The 22962-nt window shown below is 53.7% G+C and overlaps 2 protein-coding genes across 3 annotated transcripts in view; both read left to right on the top strand.

The window, feature by feature from the left end:
• The first annotated feature begins 79 nt into the window (after window positions 1-79).
• Window positions 80-10884, top strand: OAF (out at first homolog). 2 transcript variants are annotated; one of them, XM_042882559.1, is made up of 4 exons: window positions 80-301; window positions 8075-8209; window positions 8741-8921; window positions 9330-10884. In XM_042882559.1, exons 1-4 carry the CDS (start codon window positions 80-82, stop codon window positions 9602-9604), a joined length of 813 nt encoding a protein of 270 aa, XP_042738493.1. In that variant the 3' UTR covers window positions 9605-10884. The 2 variants fall into 2 exon arrangements, with proteins under 2 accessions (XP_042738493.1, XP_042738494.1); XM_042882560.1 differs by lacking the exon at window positions 80-301 and adding an exon at window positions 719-1670.
• A 2732-nt stretch (window positions 10885-13616) lies between these two features.
• The window catches only part of POU2F3 (POU class 2 homeobox 3), a 34826-nt gene continuing 25480 nt past the window's right edge, over window positions 13617-22962 (top strand). The window contains exons 1-3 of the mRNA XM_042882489.1: window positions 13617-13827; window positions 17240-17293; window positions 17960-18028. Of these exons, the coding sequence (XP_042738423.1) occupies window positions 13617-13827; window positions 17240-17293; window positions 17960-18028 (334 nt within the window). The remainder of the gene's footprint in view (window positions 13828-17239; window positions 17294-17959; window positions 18029-22962) is intronic.

The raw sequence follows: 22962 nt of genomic DNA, 5'->3' as shown, positions 1-22962 counted from the left end.
CTCCGCACCGCTCCGCCCGATGCGGGACGGGGGCGGCGGCCGCGCGGCTCTGCGCTGAGCCCCGGGAAGGCGCGGTGGGATGCGCGGCCCCCGGCTGCCGGCGCTGCCCGCCCTGCTCTGGCTCGCCTTAGCCCCGCTACCCGGCCCCGCTGCCAGGGCTGAGCTGCGGGTGCGGGTGCGGCTGCCCGGCGGGCAGGTGACGGAGGAGAGCCTGCAAGCGGACAGCGGTTCCGACTGCATCAGCCTGGAGCTGCGGAAAACCGACGGGGCGCTCATCGGTCTCACCGCCGACTTCAGACAGGTGAGGTGGGGGGATCTGCCCTCTCCCCGTGCTCCGGGAAAGCGATCTCGGGGATGCTCTGCTCTCCCCGAGGGGAGGGTGTGATCTGAAAGCCTGTTTTCTCCCTTGGTCCGATCGTGGCGAACGACTCACAGTGCGTTCTGCCGCCCGCGGTGATTCTTAGCTGGGAGACAGAGGGCTGCACTTGGGACCATTAGCCCTGGTTGAGTTTAGCTCGGATCGGGGCTCTGGTGCTGAGTTTTGTGGGATGTGACTTTGTTCCTCCTGGTAAAGCCTGGCTGGGGGTCCAGAAGGCAAATCTGTTAGGACGAGGGGTTATGGTTTCAAACTACAACAGGGAGTGTTTAGATTGGATATAAGGAAGAAGTTCTTTGCAGGCAGTGAGGCACTGGCGCAAGCTGCTCAGAGAGGTGGTAGTGCCCCATCCCTGCAGACAGCCGAGGTCAGGCTGGACGGGGCTCTGAGCACTGCTGGAGCAGTGGGTGTCCCTGTTAATTACAGAGAAGTTGCACCAAGTGGCCTCTGAGGGTCCCTTCCAACTCAAACCAGTAACCACTTCTGAGAAATGTGGGCTCCTGTGCATGCAGGAGGAACGGTCCTCCATCTACCCGCAGGCACTGCTGGGTCTTTGTTAGCAGCCTGCATGGAGCACCTCTGCGTGTGCAGCTCTGTGCCCTGCAGACAGTCCCACTTGTAGCCTGGGCTGCCTGTGTGGGGAATGGAGGTGGTGAGTTTGCAGTGGGATGGGCAGCAACATCTGCTCTCTGCCCAGCTGAGTGCAGCAGGTCTTTTTCTCCCTGCTTGAGTTGAGAGATGCACGGCTTTGGCAGCTGCAGTGGGGCATGGAGCAGTCAGGGCAGGAGAGTGTCTGTGTGATGGGGAGAGCTCCAGTCCGTGGCTCCTGCATGGGCTGAGGATGTTCCATATGTCTCCAGGGCATCTCTCTCCATGCCACATACGGGGTGCGGCTGGTTCCTCAGGTGGATGGCTGCTGTCTTTGAGAGCACGTGTGTGTGTGTGTGTGTTGTTGCCAGCCAAGCACTTCCCATACAACCTGGGACTGCCAGCCCTCTCCTCCCAGCCCTCTCCCAGACCCTGTGGCCTCTCTGCAGGGAGGTGATGCTCACAGAGCCGAAGCTGCAGATCCCACGCTTCTCAGCAGGAGATGAGAACTTCAGAGCCAGTGCAGCAGAGCTTAACAAGCTGGATGCAGTGGATTTCCTATTGCCCAGGGACGAGCTGTGTGCTGCCGTGTCAGTGGCACAGCTGTCCAGGTAGCACCGTGATGTTATCTTGTTCCAGCCCTCTGCTCACACTGTTTGCTTTGGTGGACTTTGTCTTGCAGCAAGAGGAAGCTCAAAGCCAGGAGGTAGGCAGGAGTGGTGCTCTGAGCCCTTGAGAACCTTGGAGCCTTCTCCCAGGGACTCCCCTGGTGCCTCTTTTCCTTTTTGGTGGACTTTTTTGGTCCCTTTGATGGTCTTTTGCTGTCTGCGAGTCGAGAGATGTCAGTAGAAGCCACGCTGACTTGGGACAGCATGCACACTAGCACACATGCAAGGAAACAGTCCCATGGCTCTTGTGGGGGGTGGGGGGTGGAAATAAATTACAAGAAAACATGGCACACCAGGAGGGCTTTTAAGCCTCCAGATTGTAGAACTGCATACCACAGCGCATTCCTGGCTGAGGGAATTCCAAACTCTGCACAGAGCTTTAGGTCGGTCCGTTGGGGGTCTGGGATGTGACACAGGGAGCTCTGATGTCCTGAGCTGTTGACCCTTCCAGCTCTTTTCACTTGCATGCAGGGTCTTGCCCTCAAATCTCACCTACAAACCCAATGGGGTGCGTGTTGACTCTTCCCCTGCTCTCACCCTGCTTATAGCTGAGCTTTTCTCTGAAGGTATCTGTGCCATTAAGTCCTTAGCTCCATCCATGCCTTTGGCTCCTGGTGGAGATGCACAGGCAGTGCTCCCTGGAAGCTTTGCAAGCAGCAGCCCTGGTGCAGCCTGTTCCCAACCTTCAGCTTTAGAACAGTAAGGGACAGGCTGTTTCTATTTCATGGCTTTGCTGGAGCAAAGCTGAGGAAAGCCAACAAGACGTGGAGGAGATGAATGTGTGGAGCAGTGAGTAATGATGTGAGCAAGCAGCTGCCTGGCCAGGCATCCCCTGCTGACCTGTTCCCCTGGCTGCACGCAGGCATTTCCCTATTCTGTGCTGGTGCTCATCTCTCCAGCGTGATACAACTTCTCCTCTCTGGAGAGAAGGTCTGCAGGCTGTCTGTGAAGGCAGCTGGGATTGTAAAGCCAGGTTTCCCAAGCTGGACTGTGTGATCGTGCTGTGGTTGGGTTGCTGGGTTTCTCCACAAATGCTTTTCCACTTCTCTGGCTTAAACTGTAGAGGAGCAGTCCAAAGGCACATCTTTCTTTCTTATTTTTTTTTCTTTTGCTGACAAATAATTGCTGTTAGACCATGGGCTGGACAAGAAAGGAGCAGTGAGATCATGGCTCAGCTCTTTGCTCTGCTGGAAGCCGAGTGGGGCTGGAGCAGTGCTCCACAGACGGGCTTTAGCCTTTCTCTTCCACCCCTTCAAAGCTGAACCTGGAGGAGTCCTGTCCTCAGAGCAAACCACGGTGTTCTCCTCGTTCCTTTAGGCACTGCTCAGTGGGACCCCAACCTGAGACTGAATGTGCAATAGCAAAAACCCATTTCTTTTCTGGCAGTTTGGAAGGATGTGATGAGAACGGTTCTTCGCCAACTTTTTGTGCTGTAAGGCGCAAAATTTATTGCAGAAAGGATGGAGGGGAGACAGCAACTCGAAATGTTGTGTCTGATTTCAAAAACATGACTGTGCCAGCTGTTAAACAGTGGCCTGAGAACAAAGTGGGTGGTTCTAGCCCAAGGTCAGCACAAAGATACGGAGAAGTTTCTTTTTCCTTCTGATTGCTGGAAAAATGGTGCTGGAAACACAAGGGGGAAAGCATGGCTGTTGGTGTTGTAACCCTTTTGCTGCTGGTCCCTTTGGGTTCCTTTGTTACTAAAGTTGAAGCCCGTCCTGTTAGGTGCTAAAGGACCAGGGGATGTAGGAAAGCATCCATACAGAGATGGCATCTGTAAAATGTGGAAAGCTGCCTCTTACAGATACCAAATATATGTATATAAGGAAAGTTAGTCCATGGGTAGGATGAACGTGCTCTAGTTATATGGGATGAGTTAGAAAGAATCACCCAGCTCTGTTGCTGTGCTTCACTCTCATCTGAAGTACCTACTGTTGGCTACTCATAGGAGTTGGTTAGCAGGCAGGATGGACCAGGGACCTCCAAATTCCTCTGTTTTCCTAGGAGAGCTCACTGAATGTATTCACTGTTCCCCACTGGGACAGATGCTGCCGATGCCTGCTGTTAGATAAGCAGGGGTCTTTCTAACTCTCACTGGGAGGGATGGGGCAATGTGGGGTGAGAGCCAAACATGCTGGGGTGTAATGAGGTGGCTGAGAATCCTCGTTTGGTGGAGCTGACGGCTGAGTGCAGGGAAGTGGCTGTGCTGCATGCAGTGGCTGCAGGAGGAGCTCTGCCCTTTGCTCCTGCACAGCCCCAGGCATATTGCTGCTGGGGCGGGATCTGGCTTCTGAAGTGGCTTCTGAGAGCGAGCTGTCTTTGGGCAGCCCTCACATGGCAGTGCCAAGCGTGAGGATGCAGAACTGGAGGATGCTCCTGGAATTCAGGGCACAGAGCTGGAAAAGTCAGCTTTAGGGTGGATCACCAAAGTGCCTTCTGGTAGAAGAGGGGTTAAACCATAATCCTCTCTTAACCAGAGTCACTCAGCTGGCTGCCCCCCCAGCGTGGCTGCAATAACACACGCTCTGCAGAGCTGTGCTTTACAAGCACAACAACTTTCTGGCCAGCTCTAGCAGTTCCCCGGGGCTCTGCAGGCAGGGCCACGACCACAGCAGAGACTGCTGGCAATGGGGGGGATGTGGGGCTGGGGGTTCCCGGTGCCCCAGCAACAGCTTCCCTATGCCTGTGCCCCCCACCCTGCGTAGACAAAACCAGATCCCTCAGCAGCGCCGATGTCCCTGGGGGAGAGAAGTTTGGCAGGAACGCTGAATGGTTCGGGGGGAGGAAAGCACTGAAATAATTTATTTCCCTGAGAACTGGTTTGCTCCACTCCACGTGAAGCCGAGACGCCGGGCTCTGATCTGGACCACACAGGCTCGTATGTCTCTGCAGGATCCAGCCTGGAAATGGAGGTGGAATTGTTCCCACACCCCAGATGGCAGCCCCTGGAGGAGCTGGTGGGGGTCAGCGCTGGGAGGGAGGAAGCTGTGTGATTTCTTTGCACTTCTACGCAGTCTAACTCTTCGCTGGAAGTTGCTTCCATGCATGCAGGGAACTGGCTGTGCAGCTTTTCTGTCTCCTTTAGGGATGAGGAGCTGCTCTCCCCATGCCCTGCCAGGCTGTGGTTCCCCCAATGCTGCAGCTGCAGAACTGGTTGTTCCCTGCTGCACCACCGTCCTGTCCAAAGCCAAACAATAGCTGTAACTGTAGCCGGGTTGGGGCCAACCATTCTCAACGCCCCCGTGATGAGTTCATCTGGAGAGTCCCTGCGTTGCAGAGGCAATGCTCTGTCGGGGCTTGTTCCCTGCTGGGAAATTTTGCAGAAACCCAGGATTCAAGGTGCACTGGGTTGCCTTGGCTGGCTACCGACCTTGGCACTGATTTCTCCTGCTCTTCCTGGTGGGAACGAGGTGAGGTGCCTGGGGAGGGAAGGGCTCTCTGGGAGCAGGAAACCCTTTGGTGGCTCTTTCCATGTGAAAAGCGTGGCATATTTTTGGTGTGACAAACTTCTTGCTTTATCAGAGCAAGGGCAGGGAGAGCAACCTAAGGAGCTCTTGTTGGGTTGAGGTATTTCCAAGGAACTCCCTGAGCTGAGCCACTGGAGGATGGAAATGGCCAGCACCCTGGGGACACCAGAGGCACGTCCCCTCCCTGGGGTCTCTGTGGGTTGAAGGCTTTGACCGCAGCAGCGTCAGCAGGGCTGGTGGAAGGTTTGGTTGAGATAAGAATCTGCCTTTGCTGTTTGATGTACGTGGGCAGCCGGGCGCGGAGGCTCTGATTCAGCACAAGGGACTGTGATGGGAGGTGGGGAACCCAGGGGCACGGGAAGAGATGGGAGGAGATGAGCTGGGAAAGGAGAACCTGGGGTGGAGGAAAGGATGGGTCAGCATCCGCTTCCCCTCCTGCCTCTCAAGTTCCCGTTGGTCTTTGCTGTCTTTGCCCCTTCTCTCATCTCTCCTCCAGCTTACCCTCACTGCAGAACCACTTTTCTGTGCTTTTCTCTCCAGGGTTACCTGGACCTCTGTTTCTCAACATCCTCCCATTTTACACAAATCACCCCCAGGCTGGGAAGTCCTGCGCTGTCATTCATCTCCTGCATCCACTTGAGGTTTCCAGACCTAATGCAGAGCATACCTGTTCCTGTCTGCTATTTCCAGACCCGATGCTGATGGTGCAGAGTGAAGTCAGACTAAATCCATAGATGAAGAAGAGATGCCAGGCTCAGGCACTGGCCATGCTTTGTAGCAGAGGAGCACAGCTGAACCAGATGCAGCGATGGGGCTCCTTCTGCAGTGCCACTGTCTCGGGGGGGATTGTCCCCATTAAAGCTGTCAAAAAGTTCTGACTCAGCAGCAATCTCGTGTGCATTTCCATGAGTGTTTCAGTTTGGGTTTTTCTTGGGTCAGCGTCAAGTTTCGGATGTTTTGCTCTCTTATTCTCCCATTGCGCTGCTTCAGCCGTAACCCCAGCCACTTGAACAAGCCCAACTTATCTTTTTTTCATGGTATTTTTGCTTTCCTTTAGATTTTATTTTATTTTATTTTTGTTGTACTTAAATGAAATGCCTTCAGATGCTGTTGTAAGACCCTGGAGAACACAGCAGCTTTGAGTTCTGCTGCTGCCTCCCAGGCTATGCCGCGCTCTCAGATGTTTCCCATGTCTGCACAGAGGTGTCAGTCAACCCAGGAGCACTAAAGGCAGTGATTAAAACAGCCTGGTGTTTGTGGGCAGAAGCAATCGGTATCTCTTTCTTTCCAAACCCCCTTTGATTCCTGCTTTTGCACTGAGTTTTCAGCACAACAGATGCATCCAGCAACATCCGTTCCCCTGTCCTGGGGCGGGAAGCGCAGTGCTGATGGCAGCGTTTTGGGATGTGTGCTGAATTGTGTATCCTTTTGTTGTCTGGACAGGGAAGGCAGAAAATGCTGGCCTGCATGACCTGGTGTGGAGAAAACCTTGGAGGGGACGTGGCTTGGAGCCACAGAGAGGCTCCCTTCCTCTTGGGCAGGAGGGCTGGAAGAACGTGACCTGATGGCCATCCAGCAGGCACAGCCCAGGGGCCAGAAAGCAGCACTTTGGCATAGCCATGTATGTGAGATGCCAAAACTATTGACCGAAGGTCAGCTGCAGCTGATCGTAATGGATTCCTTCAGGCTTTAACAATTCATGACTTTCATTCCTGTTCCACGTGCTGTTGGCTCCAGAAATGAGTAATTTGTTCTCAGAAGTTGGGACCGCTCATCCGGAGTGATGCGTGGAGGTGATGACTGTGTGATATTTGCTGAACAAAAGCTGGTGCAGGTTTTGACCATGCTTGATCCCAGCTTGTTATTAGTTTATTGGCCAAATGAGGACCTTTGCTGTACCAAAGACCTGGGATATATTTATTATCAGTTGATGGCAGATGGGAGCTGTGACCAGCTGCTTCCAAAGGGCTTTGGTTACAACACATGAAGTTTGTAGCTTGGAGGGAAAAAATGGGCCTCTCTTGATACAGAACATGGACTGGGATGCAGTTTTGGAACTTTTTGGTCCCTGTCAGGCTGTTGCTTGGAAAAAGGTTCTCCAGTCCCAGTAGTGCTGTTGTACAGTGCAGTGTTGGGACTGAGCATGTCTCGTCCTCTCACCCATTCCACCCTCACCCTCATGCTTTCCTGCACATGATGTGCTTCCTCTCGTCCCTTCCTCTTGCCTTCTGGGCACACACTGGGGCCCTGAGCAGGACAGACCACGTTACAGAAACTAACAGCACCAATGAACTTGTTTAACACTGCCTGTGTGGCGTCGGGGGGGTCTGTGTGCTTCAGCTGCTGCATTAACATGGTTTATTCCTTTACACGCTTGAAGATGAAACACTAGGAGGCACTTTTCCCTTTTAGACTTATTCTCCCGAGGCTATTGCAGCCTGGTGAAGTGAAACCCTCGTGGTGGCACTTGGTGCTGCTTTACTTGAGGTCAGTGGCTTTTCTCCTGGAGGGACATGGAGCCAACATGAGGCTTTTCCAGGCTGAAGGGTGAAGGAAACAGCTTGGAGTAGAGTGTGGGCATGTGGCAGCCCCTGCCTGTAATGGGAGAGCCTCAAGGGGTGGGTTTGAAGGTGAGCATCTCCTGCTGGGACAGAATGAGCTCCTTGCTTGTTGAAGGATGAGCCCCAGCTGTTGCTTGAGGGAGCAGGGATGTGGGGTGGGAGCTGGGAGCAGCCTGTCCCTGCTATGCTGGGACAAACAAGCCATTACTTCTTTAGACACTGTTACTGCACTGCAGGCCTGGGTGGGATGGAAGCTGGGAGCAGACACCTGAGCTCAGGTAGCAGAAGTATGGGACCTTTGACTCTGTTCTTTGGGCTGGCACTTTCTGCAAGATCCTGCCTTCACCCATTATGTGCCAAAGGCCTCTGACCCACTCTGTGATTCTTTTTTTTCTCCAATTCTCTCTTTGTCAGGAGGTGAAAATCTTCCGTGCCTTAATCCTGGGGGAGCTGGAGAGGGGCCAGAGCCAGTTCCAAGCACTCTGCTTTGTCACACGGCTCCACCGCAACGAGATCATCCCCAGTGAGTCCATGGCCAAGCTGCGACAGGTAGGAGCCAACCCCCACCCCTGGGGGTCCATCCTGGGTTGCTTAGGGCTTCCCATGCAGCTGCCCCATGGCTGGGCTCTGTTATACCCACCTTTGACCTCCCGTCCTGCCTAAGGGGCTCAGTATTAAACTAATGTCGTTCATAGCATCGATCCCAGTCTACTAACAAAGCCAACCAGAGGCCTGATGTAATTCAGGCAGTGTCAAAGGGTGAGCGAATTCCTGGAGCTGTCACCACAAAAACCTCTGCCCAACATTGTCCACTGACTTAATTGCTGATTTGGGAGCATCCATCACAACAGAGCACTGATAAATGTTCACAGGTGAATCAAAGCAGTAATAAACTATCGTCAGTTTCAACATCACTAAATGCCTTTTCTTGAAGAGGCATCCCCCCAGATGGGATGCAGGTGCACTCACAGGGGAGCATCCATTTGCACTTTTTCCTAAGTTGGCATGAAATTCTGCCACGCTGCAAGGGATCGTTTCCTGCAGCCAGGATTCAGGTTGTTCTGATCTCATCCATTGCAGAAGAACCCCAGGACGGTGCGGCAGGCAGAGGAGGTGCGGGGCCTGGAGCATCTCAGCATGGACGTAGCTGTCAACTTCAGCAAAGGGGCCCAGCTGAGCTCTCACATCCACAACGTCTGCGCAGAGGCCAAAGAAGCAATTTATACCCGAGAAGAAGATGTCAAATTTTGGCTGGAGAAAGGTAAAAGTTTCCTTTGCTGGGGCTGGAAGTGGTCCCATCACTGAGCTGGCACAGTGTTGTGCTCTCTGATGCCAGTGGTTGGCATGGAGTGCTTCAGCTCTTGTTTGCTGTTGCATGGTTGTGGTGTGTGCACACCATGCTGTACTCTTCTGTTCTTCAGCTGTAGTGCTGCTCTCCTCGTGAACCTAATTAAGTGTTGCCTGGTCCATCACCCAAAAGAGAAGCATTCTTTACATTCTTTATGTCTTTCAGCTTGTTCTCCCTACTGCCCGTTCTCCTCCCATGCTTCCCATCCCACACCCATGTTGAACACCCCCCGACGCCGCCCTCTCTGCCCTCAATCTCCTCCTCCACCCTAGAGTTGGTGCCATGAGTGCCCTGAGCACTTCTCCTGCTTTTGTCCTGCAGGGATGGACGGCTCCATGTTCGAGGTCCTGCCACAGACATCTGACCTGCCCGACCTGCAGCGCTGCAAGCTGTGCACGGACCGCTGGAAGCCGTGCATCTGCAGCTACTCACTGAGCATCGAGTGGTACCCGTGCATGCTCAAGTACTGCAAGAGTCGTGATGCTGCAGGCAAGGTTTCTTCCTACAAATGTGGCATCCGCAGCTGCCAGAAGGGCTACACCTTTGATTACTACGTGCCGCAGAAGCAGCTCTGTCTCTGGGATGAGGAGACCTAGCAGAGCTGGGCCAGGCCTCGTCAAGGAGTGGCTCGTCTGCCCTCCTGCTTGCAGTGCTGAGGGCCTCCTGGAGCTGGCTGCTCTGAAGAAGGAATTTGGTTTGCAGCGATGCCTTGTGCCAGGAGAGCTCTGTGAATGTGCCTTTCTTTTGGCCCCCTGTGCCCCCGTCCTGATGCTGCCTCGTGCTGTGATCAGCAGGTGATGCTGTCCTGCACGGCTTGCTGGCCTGAAGCAGCAGGAGGGCTGTGCCTTGCCCTGCTCTGGAGCTAGCAGGTGTGAAGGGGTCAGTTGTGAGCACCATGGCTGCTTTGGGGCAGGGGGAGAAGCCATCCCACAGAGCCGGATTGTCCAACATTTCTGCCACCAAAAGCCCTTTGCTGACTTTGCCACCTCCTGGTGATTTGACAGCATTTCCCAATGGGAAAACAGCTGAGTTATGGGACCACAAACCCTGAATAAGGAAGGTGTGAAGCCCACCCAAAGCCTACCTGTAGCTTTCCTAGCATCCAGCCACCTGCTATGTCCTTCCTGTGGCTATGAGGTGCTATGGGGGGATGCATCCCAGCAATTATTTCCGCCCCAAAGGGCTGGTAATGAGGGCTCTAACTCACCCCCACTTAGACTAGTGAAGGCCCAACTTTTTGTGTTGGTTCCATGCCTCACCCACTGAGCAAGAAACATCCAGAAATGTGTGACTGCCATCCTAACAGTGCACTATAAGGCAGGGGCGATCCCAGATGAGCATTGCAGATAGGGGAAAACAGCATTCTGCATCTACGCCCAGCCTTGCATCCTACTTCACAAGGAGCTCTTAGGCAGCCCGTGCTGCTTTGCTGTGCCTTGGTTTGCCCTGTGTGTGAGCATGGATGGTGCCAGAGCCAACCATACACCTGGAGGGCATTGGACATAAAGTGCTGCAGAGCGCTGTGAGTTCTTCCACTCGACTCAGAACAAGCAGGGAGAAGACAGGGGCTCTTGGGGCTATAGGGAAGCCCCGTGCCTCCTGCTGAGAAGCCTTTTATCGTGTGCCTTTTTGCCTAACATCCAGGATTTTTTTTTTTTTTTTGACAAAAAAAAAGAAAGGAAAAAAAAAATTGGTCACAATTATTTTTGTATTGATTACTTAAAGGGGAAGGGAGGGGAGGGAGAGAAGGGAAAGGTATTTTAATACTGCAACATGAAGTAAGATACACTTGAATGATTTTTTTTTTTTTTTAAAGAGAAAAGCAATCCGATTATTTATCATTTGTAAGATACAATAAACTGATTTTTTTGTTGTTTTTTTTTTTTGAAGCATCCCTGGCCTAAAAAGCTCTGTTGTAACCTCAGTGTCACTTGTCTGTTTGGAATCTTGACTTGAGGGCTGTTGTGTCAAGCCTGTACTGTGAGCATTGAGGATTTGGGGGGAGGGTCGTCAGTGTGATCCTGCAGCTCCTTCTGTAATTTCGAGCCTGAGCTCTGGGCATGTAGCAGAGCCCAGGGGCAGCAATGGGGTCATGGGGTTCGGGAGGCTGGGGTCTGCTCCTCTCCCCCACAGGAGCGTATGAATGTGGGTCTGTGCCCAGCAGCCCCGGGGGAGGGATGGGGGTCCCCTTTTATCCATCCCTCTGCAGCAGAGATGAAAGGAGGACGGCGTTTTGGGGCGGCTCGGAGCTCGTGCTGCTCGCAGGAGAAGCGTGGAGTGCTGATTCCCCCTAGCGTGGTGCAGGCGGAGGCAGAGTTTGTGCAGCCTCAGCCCTTCTGCACTTGAGCAACCGAAGCATCTCCCCATGATTTCTAAGGAGGCTGGAGCTGTTTTTCCCCTGCTGATGTGCTCAGCGTTACACGGGTTCCTGCTCGTCCTTGCTGGGCTCAGATCCTGGCACACAGGCGGCTCAAGCTGGCTGGGAGCTCTGACATAAATCCTCAAAGCTATAGGAGAAGCCGTGGGGGATTTTGTAACATCTTTCCACAGCCCGTGCTTGCAGCCCCGTCCCCAGGCCGTGCTGTCTGCAGAGCTCCCCTCCCACCGAGAGGGAGCACGAGTGGGCTGTGTGCAAGTGGTGAGGATGGGAGGCTGTGGGTCCTGATTGATGCTCACGGGGAGGAAAGAAAGGAATAGGAGTGCAGCTGATTTCTATCAGCAGCGTATCTGCGGGCATCCAGGAGGGATTGTCTCAGGATGGAATCAAAGCAAATCTGCCTTTGCCTGGGAAAGGTGTCCTTAGGGCTGCAGCTCTCCTCTCTTGTCTGTACATCTCAGGGCGGCTGCAGGTGACTTAACCACGAGGTCACGTACTTTCCTGGCAGTGGTCTCCAGATGAGGGGCTTCTGAGGAGAAAAACACGATTTCTTTCCTTCTCGCTGTCCCACCTACCGCAGAATAAGAACCAGAAAAAAGCAGAGCCTAGCAGCTGGGACCAGGAGAGGGCACTGCGGGGCCGCCTATGGCCGGGCCAGCATCCCGGGCTGGGGGGTGTGCGGTGACAGCAGTGCGGCCGTGCGGGACACCGGGGGGATAAGGATGGGCTGCTCTGCTCTGGAGCAAGGGGAAAGCATTGGGGAGCAAAGGGAAAAAAAGAAAGAGCATCAAAGGAATGTGTTTGAGTGCTTGAGATGGGGAAAAAGAGAGTGTTGGTGACCCTCAGCCTTTCAGGAGCTCTTTCTCTGCACCCCTTTCAGCTGACTGAGTGCCACCTCCAAACCCACGTCTGACGCAGTGCGGACACCTGATCGCATCAGGCTTCGACATGGGGAAATCCCAGGTGTGGGGGTCACGCTGATGCCACTCACAAGCAGCCCAGCAGTACCCAGAAGTGCCCACGGGTCCAGCTGAGCTGGGGCTGTGCCACAGAGCTGTGGCAGAAGGCCAGGAGAAGAAGTCCTGCACAGTCTACCTGTGTCGCCTCCTGTTTCCTGGAGCAGCAGTGAAAACAGCCCACAGCCATCTCCCTTCAGTCCCTCCATCCTGCCAACCTGGGAACCTCCTCTCTCCATTTTTATTCTTGCTTTCCTCATCTTCTTTTAATTTTGAAGCACATCCTTGCAGCCCTCTCCCATGGGTGTCCCCTCACGCTCCAGCCCCAGAGCCCCCCACACTTGGGATGAAGGTGAGGTTCTCCAGCCCCATAGCCTCACACTGGGGTGGAGGTGAAGCCTGGAGAGCCTGCCCACCACCCACCCATCCCTTGGGAGAAACCTGTCTTTCCAGGGAGGGAGAGCAGCATGTGGGAAAGCCAAGAGCCCTGGAACGTGCACGAGGCAGGGAGAGATGGATGTGTGATAGCTTGTACCTGGCAGCTCTGATGGATAAAGCCTGTTAACGCTTTCAGGAAGGGGCTGAGCAGGAGACTGGGAGGTTTGTACACCCCTAAGCAAGGCAGGAGGCATCGGGGCAGTGCAGGGGGCAAACAGAGACAACAGGTATAGAATCATAGAATGGTTTGAGCAGGTCAGGGGGATGCTGGTGCTGTCATGGGATGGAGTGCCAGCCTGCCTGCAGCTAGGGGATTTTCTCCCTGGCTTCCCTGGAATCCTGGAGCCTGACGTGACACGGTGGGGAGGAGGAGGCCCTGCTTCCCTCTCCTCGAGCCTCGTGGCAAGGAGAACAGCTTGGGAAGGGCCAGCTGCGTGCAGCACCGCTCCATCCCATGCTGAGCGCTTCCACGGATCCCCCAGTGCTCAGCCCCATGCAAGCGGCCCAACACAACCACCACAAAGTGCCGCTTCCCTCTGAGTGCCACCTCGTGCCTCGACCCCTCGCGATGCCCGCAGCCTCCCCGCAGCACGAGGCTACGCGGGGCAGCAGCCAGGCCCGCTCGCAGGTGCTGCGGGGCTCATCGAGGCGGCGCGGGCGGGCGAGCGATCCGCCTCCTTCCCACCCCACCCCACACCCTGGTAGCGCTGCAGGGACTCATCCATTCCCCGGTTACTAATATGCAAATGGTGCTTTTGCATGGGCCGGGCGCCAGGCTGCTGGGTGTCAGGGCACCCGAGGGAGCCGGAGGTGGGGCGAGGCGTGGCGTGGAGCCGCATGCTCACCTGGCCCTGCATGGCAACAGGCAATGGAGCTGTAGGTCCCGTCGGGAGCGGACCCGCGCCCGGTTCGAGAGGCAGCAGCGGGTGGCAGAGGAGGGAGGGCAAACTGGCAGCCCCTGGCAACCTGGGGCTGACGGCAGGAGGCTGGGCGCACCGCGGGTTTCCCCCCGCCAGCAGGATGGTGAACCTGGAGTCCGTGCACGCAGGTAAACGAGCGCGGCAGGAAGGATCGGGCTGCAGGAAATGGGGTTGCTGCGATTCCTATGGCTTTTCCCCCTCCTCGACCTCCTCTTCTCTTCTCTTCTGTTGGAGTCAGCGATCGCAGCTGGCACGCAGGGATGGATGCTGCCTTGACCGTTTTTAAGGTGCGCAGTGTGGAAGCGCTGCTCGTAGTGCTGGCACCAACGTGGGCTGCAGAGCAGAGCAGAGAGAAAGGCATTGGGGCAGCTGGAAAGTGGGCAGGCAGTGCCTGAGCCCCAGGTCTGGTGTCATTGGGGTAAAGCTGGGAGCAGTGAGAGGGGTGAAGTCAGAGGACTGCAGGAAGGATGTGTGACTGAGAGGGAGGGGGGCTGCAAGGAGAAAAGGGAATGACGAAGAAGGAAAAGGAGGAAAAAAGATTTCTATGAATGAGCAGAGAGCTGCAGGAGGATGGGGCGACTCCTGATGGGATGGGGAGAACAGGGAATGAATGAAGGGCGATACGCAGAAGGAGCAAGCGCTGCTCCCAGGGGGTTTGACACAGCGGTGCAGCTTGAAAGCTCCACATCTCCAGGCAGCCCTCGCTGGGAGCAGAGCAATGGGTGCCAAACACCTCAATGCTGCCAGGAGCTCAGGCTCGCCCTGCACCTCGTGTTTGGCTGCTGCTCCCATCCTGAGGAGCCCCTGCGAAGAGAGGAGGGACCATCCTCGGGCATGTGGGGCTGTGAACTGGGTCCTGACAGCCCCTGCTGTGGGATGGGGTGCTGGAGGCAGGGGCCACGTGCAGCTGAGCAGGGAGCCTCCACACCACTGGGAGAGGCAGCGGGAGGCTGGCAGTGCAGTGGGGTCTGAGCACCTGTGCTGGCCCGGTGTGCAGCATCTCCTGGGGCTGCACCCCCCCCCCCAGACTCCTATCTGCCCAGCTGCTGAACTTGTGGGCGACTCTTTCTTCATGAAAAGATTCCCCACATTGATACCGTGCCCTCTGTCAGAGCCCGTGGCATCACTCCCAGGGTGGATTTGGCTGGGAGCTGCATGGTGCAGGGTGCACGCTGAGCCTCCCTCCCCCAAATCGCCCACCGAGGGGCCCGAGCTTCCAACAGTGGATTTACAGGGAGGGAGACAAAGCTGAGCCCGGCTGTTTGCACGTGGCAGAGCCCAGAGCAGGTAGTAGGGAGTTATTCCCATTGCTGCAAAGGGGGATCTGTGTGCCGAGCAGCTTGGGAGGCTGAAACCCACATTGCTCCCCCCCAAGCAGGGTCTGCACAGCACTCCCCTGCAGCAGAACCACCCCCTGCTCCTAACATCTACACCTTCTCAGCTTCCTGCAGCCTCTGCAGAGCTCGGGCACATAGAGCACAGCAAAACCCATCGGGTTCCAGGTGCCGGACTCAACCAACCCAATTTCTCCCCACTACTTTCTTTTCTCCTCTTAAAGCCACTGGGCTGGTTTACGCCAGGTGCCCATGTCAGAACAACTCCAAGGAATAAGGGCTTGGGAAAGCTTTATTTGCTGACACCATTTGTTTCGGCCAAAATAGAGATGCAGATATATCCCCAGAGAAGTGTCTGCACCGGTAGAGTTGCTTTGGTCTGGGTAAACAAAGCAGCCTGCCTCTTGTGCAGGTAGCTGAGCTCTGGCAGCACATTTTTAATATGGCCCAGGCCACAGCGGCGGCTCCTAATGGGGCTGTGGTTGGGAGTCAGGCAGTCCCACACTGTATTATTTTTCCCAGCCGTGTCTGCGCTCAGCTTGCTCTCCATCTATTGCAAAGCTGCATGGCAAGAGCCCGCATTTGCCTGGCCTCAGTGTCTCACAGCCTGCTTTGTCTTAAGAAAAACCATCACACGTGGGGGCTCGGTGTCACTCTGCCCCTGGGTTAGAGTGAAGGACGTATAATTCCCATCATCCTGGCTGTGTTTGCATCAGAAAGTCACCCCTGCATCCCCAGCCCTGGTTCCCAAGGACCCCTCAGAGGATGCAGCACTGCTATCCATGTGTGCTCACCCATATCAGCAGACTTCCATCAAAAAACATTGCTTTTTTCCCCCTGGTTCTTTGTTGGTTTTTTTTCTTTTTTTTTTTTTTTTCCTATTTTTGGGGGCTTTTTTGAGCGGGGAGTGGGGTTTATTTTTCCCCTCGCAACACATCTAAGCTGTAATAACTTGTGTCAGTGTGACGAGGGGAAGTTGAACCTTTGTGAAAACAAAACCCTTTTGCTTTCTGTATGAGAGCATCACAGGGCATCGCCTTATCTGCTGGCTGCAGCAGGAGGGAATTAAACTGATGGATGATACCTGATAAGTAATCAAGTGGCAGATGCCATTCCTCAGCCCCCCACGCCTCACATGATAACCACAGATGGGTGAAGGATGCTGCTGGCTGCAAACTGCCCTGACCCCGTGTGAAGGGGCCGGGGGTGCACACAGCACATCGCTTTGCTGCTGCCCTGCTTTGTGAAGTTGTATTCTTCTTTTATTTGATGAGAACTTGGCTTCTCCTCCAGCTACCTCCTGGCAGCAGACAGAGCCGAGCGCTTTGTAGCCTGCCTAAGTCAGGGTCCCCTGGCAGCAGTACAAGACAAGATGTTTATAGCTGGAGATAATTGCTCTTCCTGCAGTAGAAATACTTAGAAGCCCCACTAAATGCTTGTGTCTTAATTGCAGAGGGATTACTTGAAACGAAACGTTTTTCCCTTCTCCTTTTCCTCCCTTGCTCCTTCAGACAGCTTAAGGAGAGGAAGTTTCTGAAGTGCATGGCTGGCTCTGTGCTGCCATCGTGCACAGCTTTGCTGCTTTTTCTTCCAGCAGACTTTAGCTTAGGAAAGAATTTCAGACCTTCACCTAAAGGAAGGCCTAAACAAAGCAGAGAGTTTGCCGTTTGCACGCTGGAAGCTGCAATAGGAGGGAAATGAGAGAGAGGTGCTAGCTCTATTGTGAGCAATAGAGGGAAATTGGAATAAAAACACGCAAGCTGTTTTGGCCAGTTGGAAATAACACGAGGCATGCATAGGGAAGAGGAAAAGGGTTGCGTGATGCCTTTAAGAAGGCTTCCACCTGCCTTTGCTGTCCCAGCAAAACCACAGCAAACAGTGCTCCGCTTCCTCGCTGTTGTTATTCCCTGATGCAAATTGTGTGACTGCTGGGGCTGGGATTGGCTGCAGGAGGCACATGCAAATCACTCCGTTGGGTCTTTATAAAAACTTATTATCTTTTTTTCTTTTTCTTTCCCCCCCACACCCCCCCAGCTTACCTGGAAAGAGTTAAAATTCCCATGCAAAGGGGAGAAAAGGGCGAGGGGGTGTCCGTCTGAATTTGAATAGATATTCTTCCTTCTTTCTCTCTGTGTACTTTGCCTCTGTTAAGGAGGAGACGAGGGATCCCGTACAAAGTTGACCATTCCCTACTCTTTCCTTTCAGCTGTCCCCGAAGGAGAACGTGGCCCTGGGTGTGGTGGCAGCCATCACTTCAAGGGTAAATGATGAATTTTTGGCATTGAGGAGGATGGAGAGAGATGTGCTGGATGGTGCAGGCAGTGTTCTTCTGGGGGCAGCGAGCACGTGTTGGGTGAATAGTTTGCAAGCAGATGTATTGGGAAGAGCGGAGTTTGGAAGGGGGTGAGGGAAGGAGCAATTTCCCTTAGAGCATCCTGCTCCGTGCAGTGCCAATATGGCACCAAACCAACACCAGCTTGGCCACAACGTCCCAAAACGAAAGGATGGGATGTAAGGGAGGATGGAAGCTGGGAGGGGTCCCTGGAGGTGCAGGGATGGAGGGCGGTGCCACCAGCTGCTCTGGGAGGTCTTCATAAAGGAGGAGCCTGGGGGGGGTTTGGAGGGCTCAGAAGTGCCCCTTGCCCTCTGCGGGAAGAGGAATGGCACGAAGGGTGAGAAGCACATCAGAGAGCTGAGAAGGGGGCTGCGAAGAGCAACAGGAGGGAAAGTGCATCCTCGGAGCTGATGAATATTCTAGTGGCTGTATGTTGAAGGAATCAGAAATTTGAAAGTCTGATGGTTTATTATAATTACACATTCATTTGTGCTGTTTAGTGGAAGCCACATGTGCCTGTTGCCTGGGACTGTGACCTGTTATTAAAATCAGTTGTGCCATCTTTTTTTTTCTCTTTTTTTTTTTTTGCAGAGATCAAGATGAGCGGCGATGCTGCGGATTCCACGGACACCCGGCACGAACCCGACCAAGTGGAGCCAGGTAAGGGGGGTCCAGGACACGGGGGGCTGTTGGGCAGAGGGGCAATGGGGTGCTGGAAGTTCCTGCCGTGCTTTGCTCCACGCCTGTTGCTCTGCATCGTGCTCCCACAGCCAGCTGGGAGTTGATCAAAAATGCGCTCTGGGCAAGGATTGCACCCGTATCTTGATCAGCATGCAAGCTCCTCTGTCACAGCAGTGAATCAGTGCGTGGCTCGGCAACGTCCTCTGTGGTTTCAGCAAGGAAATGTGCTCCTTTCTTGCTAAATGAATTATGCCACTGAAATAGTCTTGGGCCGCCAGCTTAGCGCAAAGGTTGTACGCAGGGTCGATGCCAGGAATGCTTCCCCAGACACAGGGCCCAGGGACTGTGCCTTTTTTGGCCTCGTGTCTGTAGAAAAATGGGAGGGACTTGTGGAATGCCCAAATGCAGCCAGGTTGTTCCAGCCAGAAGGGAACGCCGCTCATCTTGAAGCGTGATGGGGTTTCTCATCCCGCTCCCACTTGATGCTCAGGCAGCTCTGTGGCTAGAAGCCCCAGATTCCCTTAAAAATGTAAAACTGAAGAGCAGAGTGATCCTGAGAATGGAACAGCACTGAGTTATTCCAGTCCACCTACCGCTTCTTGCACTACCATGAGGTGTGAGATGCACTGGAAAATCAATGCTGTGTTTTCCAGCATCACTTCTGCTTGCAGTGGGCTTTGAGGACAGGATTCGAGGACAGAACTTCACAAAGGCTTACGGTCTGGTTCCTTTTCAGGCCAATAAACAGCAATAAGACAAGCATTAAGCACCCGCTGGTTACGGTTACAACAAACAAAGATTACTAGAAACAGAAAGGCTCATCTGTAGAGGTAGAAATAAACACCATTTAAAGCCAAAACTCATAGACAGCGTATGAGAGTTGTTGCTCTTTGGAGAACACAAAGCTTGGGGTGGGAAGATGTGTAACAACAGATTAAAACTTCACAGGGAATGATTTTATTGCTTCCCTTTTGCTTTTGTCAATTGAGAGGGAAAGGAAAAACAGGAGATCTTGGTGGAAGCCGGAGAAGCCCAGGCATGTTCTAATGGGACTGAAAGTGCCCCTTTATTTACGCTGCGCATTGAGGTCTCAGCGCTCTGAAGTTATTTGACGCATTCTAAGGCTGAGATACAATCTGGTTCTATTCACGTCTATGAACTCTGGTTGACTTTGGTCAGGTCAGCTCATGGCTTCCAGCCGACCCCACGCTGGTTTTTAGAGATGGATATTTCCCAGCCTGGCAACAAACGCAGCCTCGGCTGCTTCCAAATCAGTGTTGGCTGTAACTGGGCATTGAATGGGAACGAGAAATGGAGTGGCACGTATTGCTGATGGGCAGCACGGTTGAATGGTGGTGAGGGAAGGCTGTGTTAGGCCTGAGCTGGGTTTTGTCGTGGCTGGATGCTATCGGGAGATCCACTGCTAGTGGCACTGGTGTTCAATAGAGGAGAAGCCAGCACCAAAGCTGTTGGGATAAAACACATTTTCCGTGCAAGCTTCCCAGAAAGCCAATAGCATCTCTTCTGAGGGGAGTTGGAGAGTGTTGAGCAATGCTCCAGGAGCCTTCCCGTCAGGCACAGATATCAGAATGGGCAAACCTCCTTCATTTAGCACAGACCAACACTTCCCTGTGGACCGATCAGGCTCTTTTCTCTCGTGGGAGAGAATGCTGGTGGATCCTTTGGGACCCAACCCTAACCGAGCCCCCCGTGGGGCTGCCCCTGTACTGCACCAGATCTCCCTGCTGCCTTTGTTTGCTTTTTCCCCTTTCCAACAATCCCCGTTTACCGACAACAGAGCGCTTTGTACTGAGCTTCCCTGAACTGCTGTGTTTTCCCTGACGTGCAGCATGAGAGGAATACTTACCGCAGCACCTCACCGTTTGGGGTTTTGTTTACCAGCTTCATGTGGGAAAGTCCTTTCTGATTACTTACTAATTAATTGAAGGCCCGTTTCCTAACGAACCGGACCGCTGCACAGCTTTCCAGGAATCCTGCTCCCTCCACAGAAGGCAGTAGTTACCAAACGACCAATATTATTGCTTCCAAAGAATGGAAATCTTTCTAGGTGCAGATTCACAAAGGCCTTTCATCACATAAAGACGTAGACTGGCTCCAAGAGGAATTTTAAATAATAATAATAATAAAAGAAATCTGGAGGGAGCCGGGTGCCAAAATGCTTTTGTAAACCAAGCCCTTGATCTGAAACTGATGCCTGCAGATCTGATGGGAAGTGTCGGTAGCAGAGGTATCATCTCATCCTTTCATATCTCCGCCAGTTCCAGGCTTGGAGGGAGGAAAGGGTAATCTGGGGCATTGTTTTACTCTGAAAGCATTTAAAAATGGGGCTTTTCCCTTTTTGAGAAACTTTCGGCATTTTTTTTTTGTTACCTTTTTCATAAGAGGTCAGGAAAGCTCGGCTTTGATTCTTCTTTTATTTATTTCTCCACGTTGATTTCATACAAAACACTTGGAAGCTTTTAATGAGACGCTCTCCAAAAGCTCACGCTTGCTCGAGCTGCTTCCCCCCACAACTGTAGCGAAATTCCACCGCATAAGAAAAAGACAAAACCTCTGGAATATCACCCACTCAGCCCTCCTGTGCCTTCCTTCTGCCTTTCCCATCATGACACATGTGTGAGCTGCAGGGGTTATTCCTGTAGGGGTCTCTCGGGGCTGCGTGGGGCCGTACGGCCCTATAGAGCCCAGCTGTCCTCGCAGGGCCCTCCTCGCCCTGTATGATGCTGGAAAGGCTCCGTGCACCGGGGTGCTGCTGGGCTCCATGGGGGGTAATGACAAGCGCTTGGCTCCGAGCTCTTTTCATCTTTTTAAACTGATGAAAGCTATGCCAGCAAAGTTCTGGGTTGGTTTTTTTTATGGGAACTGTGGGGGCTTGGCACTGCCGAGTGTCGCCCCTGGTCTTCAAGCCGAGAGGCAGAGATCTCCCCCTTCTTGTGGTTTATCTAAGCCCTCTGTATCTGATGCAACAAAATGCTGAGGTGGGACTTGCCTCCGTCTGTCTGTTTGTTTGTGTCAGACACTTGTTCCCCGTTTATCTGCTTGATCAAAACAGGTTACACCAAGCAAAGCTACTTCCCTTTGATTTCATCTGTTGAGGCTATGGGGGGGAAGCCAAAGCCTTAACAAAAGGGCGATAGGGAAGCTCTTCAAACACAACCATCGGTAACCGAATAGCTGCAGGCGCTCCGAACATCTTCCCTCCCCACCCTGCAATGTGGGGAACTGGACAGCCTGCCAGCAGCCCGGGGCGGGTGCGATGGGCATCCCAGAGCATGGGGAGGGAGCTGGGATGTGCAGCGTGGGGCAGACCTGCAGCCTTGGTGGCAGTGGATGCAGCTTTGCGCGGCTGGGATCTGGGAGCAGCCGGGTTTGGGATTGTGGCTCAAGACAGGTGGGCTCTTGGCTGGCACTGATGGCAATAGCACCGTGGTTGTGTCACCCTCGCAGCCTGCGTAGCATCTCTGGTGTGTTAGGAAGCAATAGAGCAATTCCTTTCAACCCTAAGAAAATGGAGGCTGTGAGGAGCTATGGTGCATCTGCTCCTATGGTGCTGCAGAGGGGATGGCCCTTTGGATGTCACTCTTCTCAACTGCACAGCTTGTAGCAGTGGGAGGATGGCAGCAAGAGGTGACACCTGCCTTCATCCAACAGCCCCCTGAGCCAGGCAGGCCAGAGCAGCATGAAGCTGGCCACCAAAACTCTCCACCCAAGCAAAAAAAAAGCCCCTAAGTACCCTATCTCCTGACATCGCCGTCTGTGCATTTTGCATCAAATCTGCAACGTGGAAAATCAGAGCCCTTGTCTCCATCTCTCTGCCACACACTCCCTGTACAAATGTAATCAGTCCATCTGTGCTCCTCGGCTCCAGAGTGGGGATTCCCATCTCGTCTCCCACCTTGGTGCCAGGATGTGAGCTCTTGGCTGCAGCTCTCCCTGCTATGCAGGGTCGCAGTTTGTCATATTCCCATGGTCGTTCTCTGGGCTTGCTGGGAAAGGCTGCTTTCAAACTTTATGGCTTATGCCCCATAGGATACGGAGGCTTTCACCTCCACATCAGCTTCTAACTCAGGCAGAACACACACCCAGGAGACGTTGGAGTGAGATGGGTGCTCAGGTTTTGCACTGCTCACCGACACAGCTCATGAGGGATGCCCGGGCTGAGCCCATTTCTTTCCTTTGCTCTTATCTCTTTGGATGGGGCTGGAGCCTTTTGAGGAAACCTGGCCTTCCTGGCCCCACACCTCGTCCTTGGCTGCACTTCTCCCAGGGGCAACTCTCCCTGGTGAAACTTCCCTCAAAGCCTCCAGGATCTCTCTTGTCTCTTCCCCCTGCAGCTACCAACAGCCCCAGGACAAGTCCCAAAGAAGTAAGAGCAGCAGCAGCAGGGCTGGAAAACAGCTGGTTGCTATGGCAATGGGGCTTGCTCGGGATTTGCATAGGGCTGGTGATTTTCATAGCACAGCCACATTTAAGGCGAGCAGGAGAAATTTCCATATTCCCAGCTCCAAGTCAGTTGGGGCGTGGGGGAGGCCAGGAGGGGGATATTTGAAATTCAAATGAAGGTGATTAGGGTTTGAGGTTGGGTTATTTTATTTTATTTTTTTTTTCTTAAACATCCCATTATGGAAGAGGATAAAAAAGGATGGGGAGGGGAAGGGGAACAAAAGGCTGGTTTGACTTGAATTAGAGGGGCAAAGGAAGAGCTGGTCTGATCTGCCTCTTGCCTCTGGCCCAAGAGAAGAGACGTGCCCTCTCCCAACACCTGCAGGTGAAATGTTTTCCGTGGGAACAACTGCTGCCCTCGGGTTTCCTTCGGGAAGCTGCCCCAGTCTCCCACACTCGCCGTCCCGCACTCCCCCCCATGCCCTGACCCACACGAGGGTACAGCAGTG

Source organism: Lagopus leucura, unplaced genomic scaffold (assembly GCF_019238085.1).
Source record: "Lagopus leucura isolate 7727_CA_CO unplaced genomic scaffold, USGS_WTPT01 Super-Scaffold_100034, whole genome shotgun sequence".
NCBI lineage: Eukaryota > Metazoa > Chordata > Aves > Galliformes > Phasianidae > Lagopus > Lagopus leucura.
The sequence above is the reverse complement of the archived record's forward strand: the minus strand, read 5'-3'. Positions and strand labels throughout refer to the sequence as shown.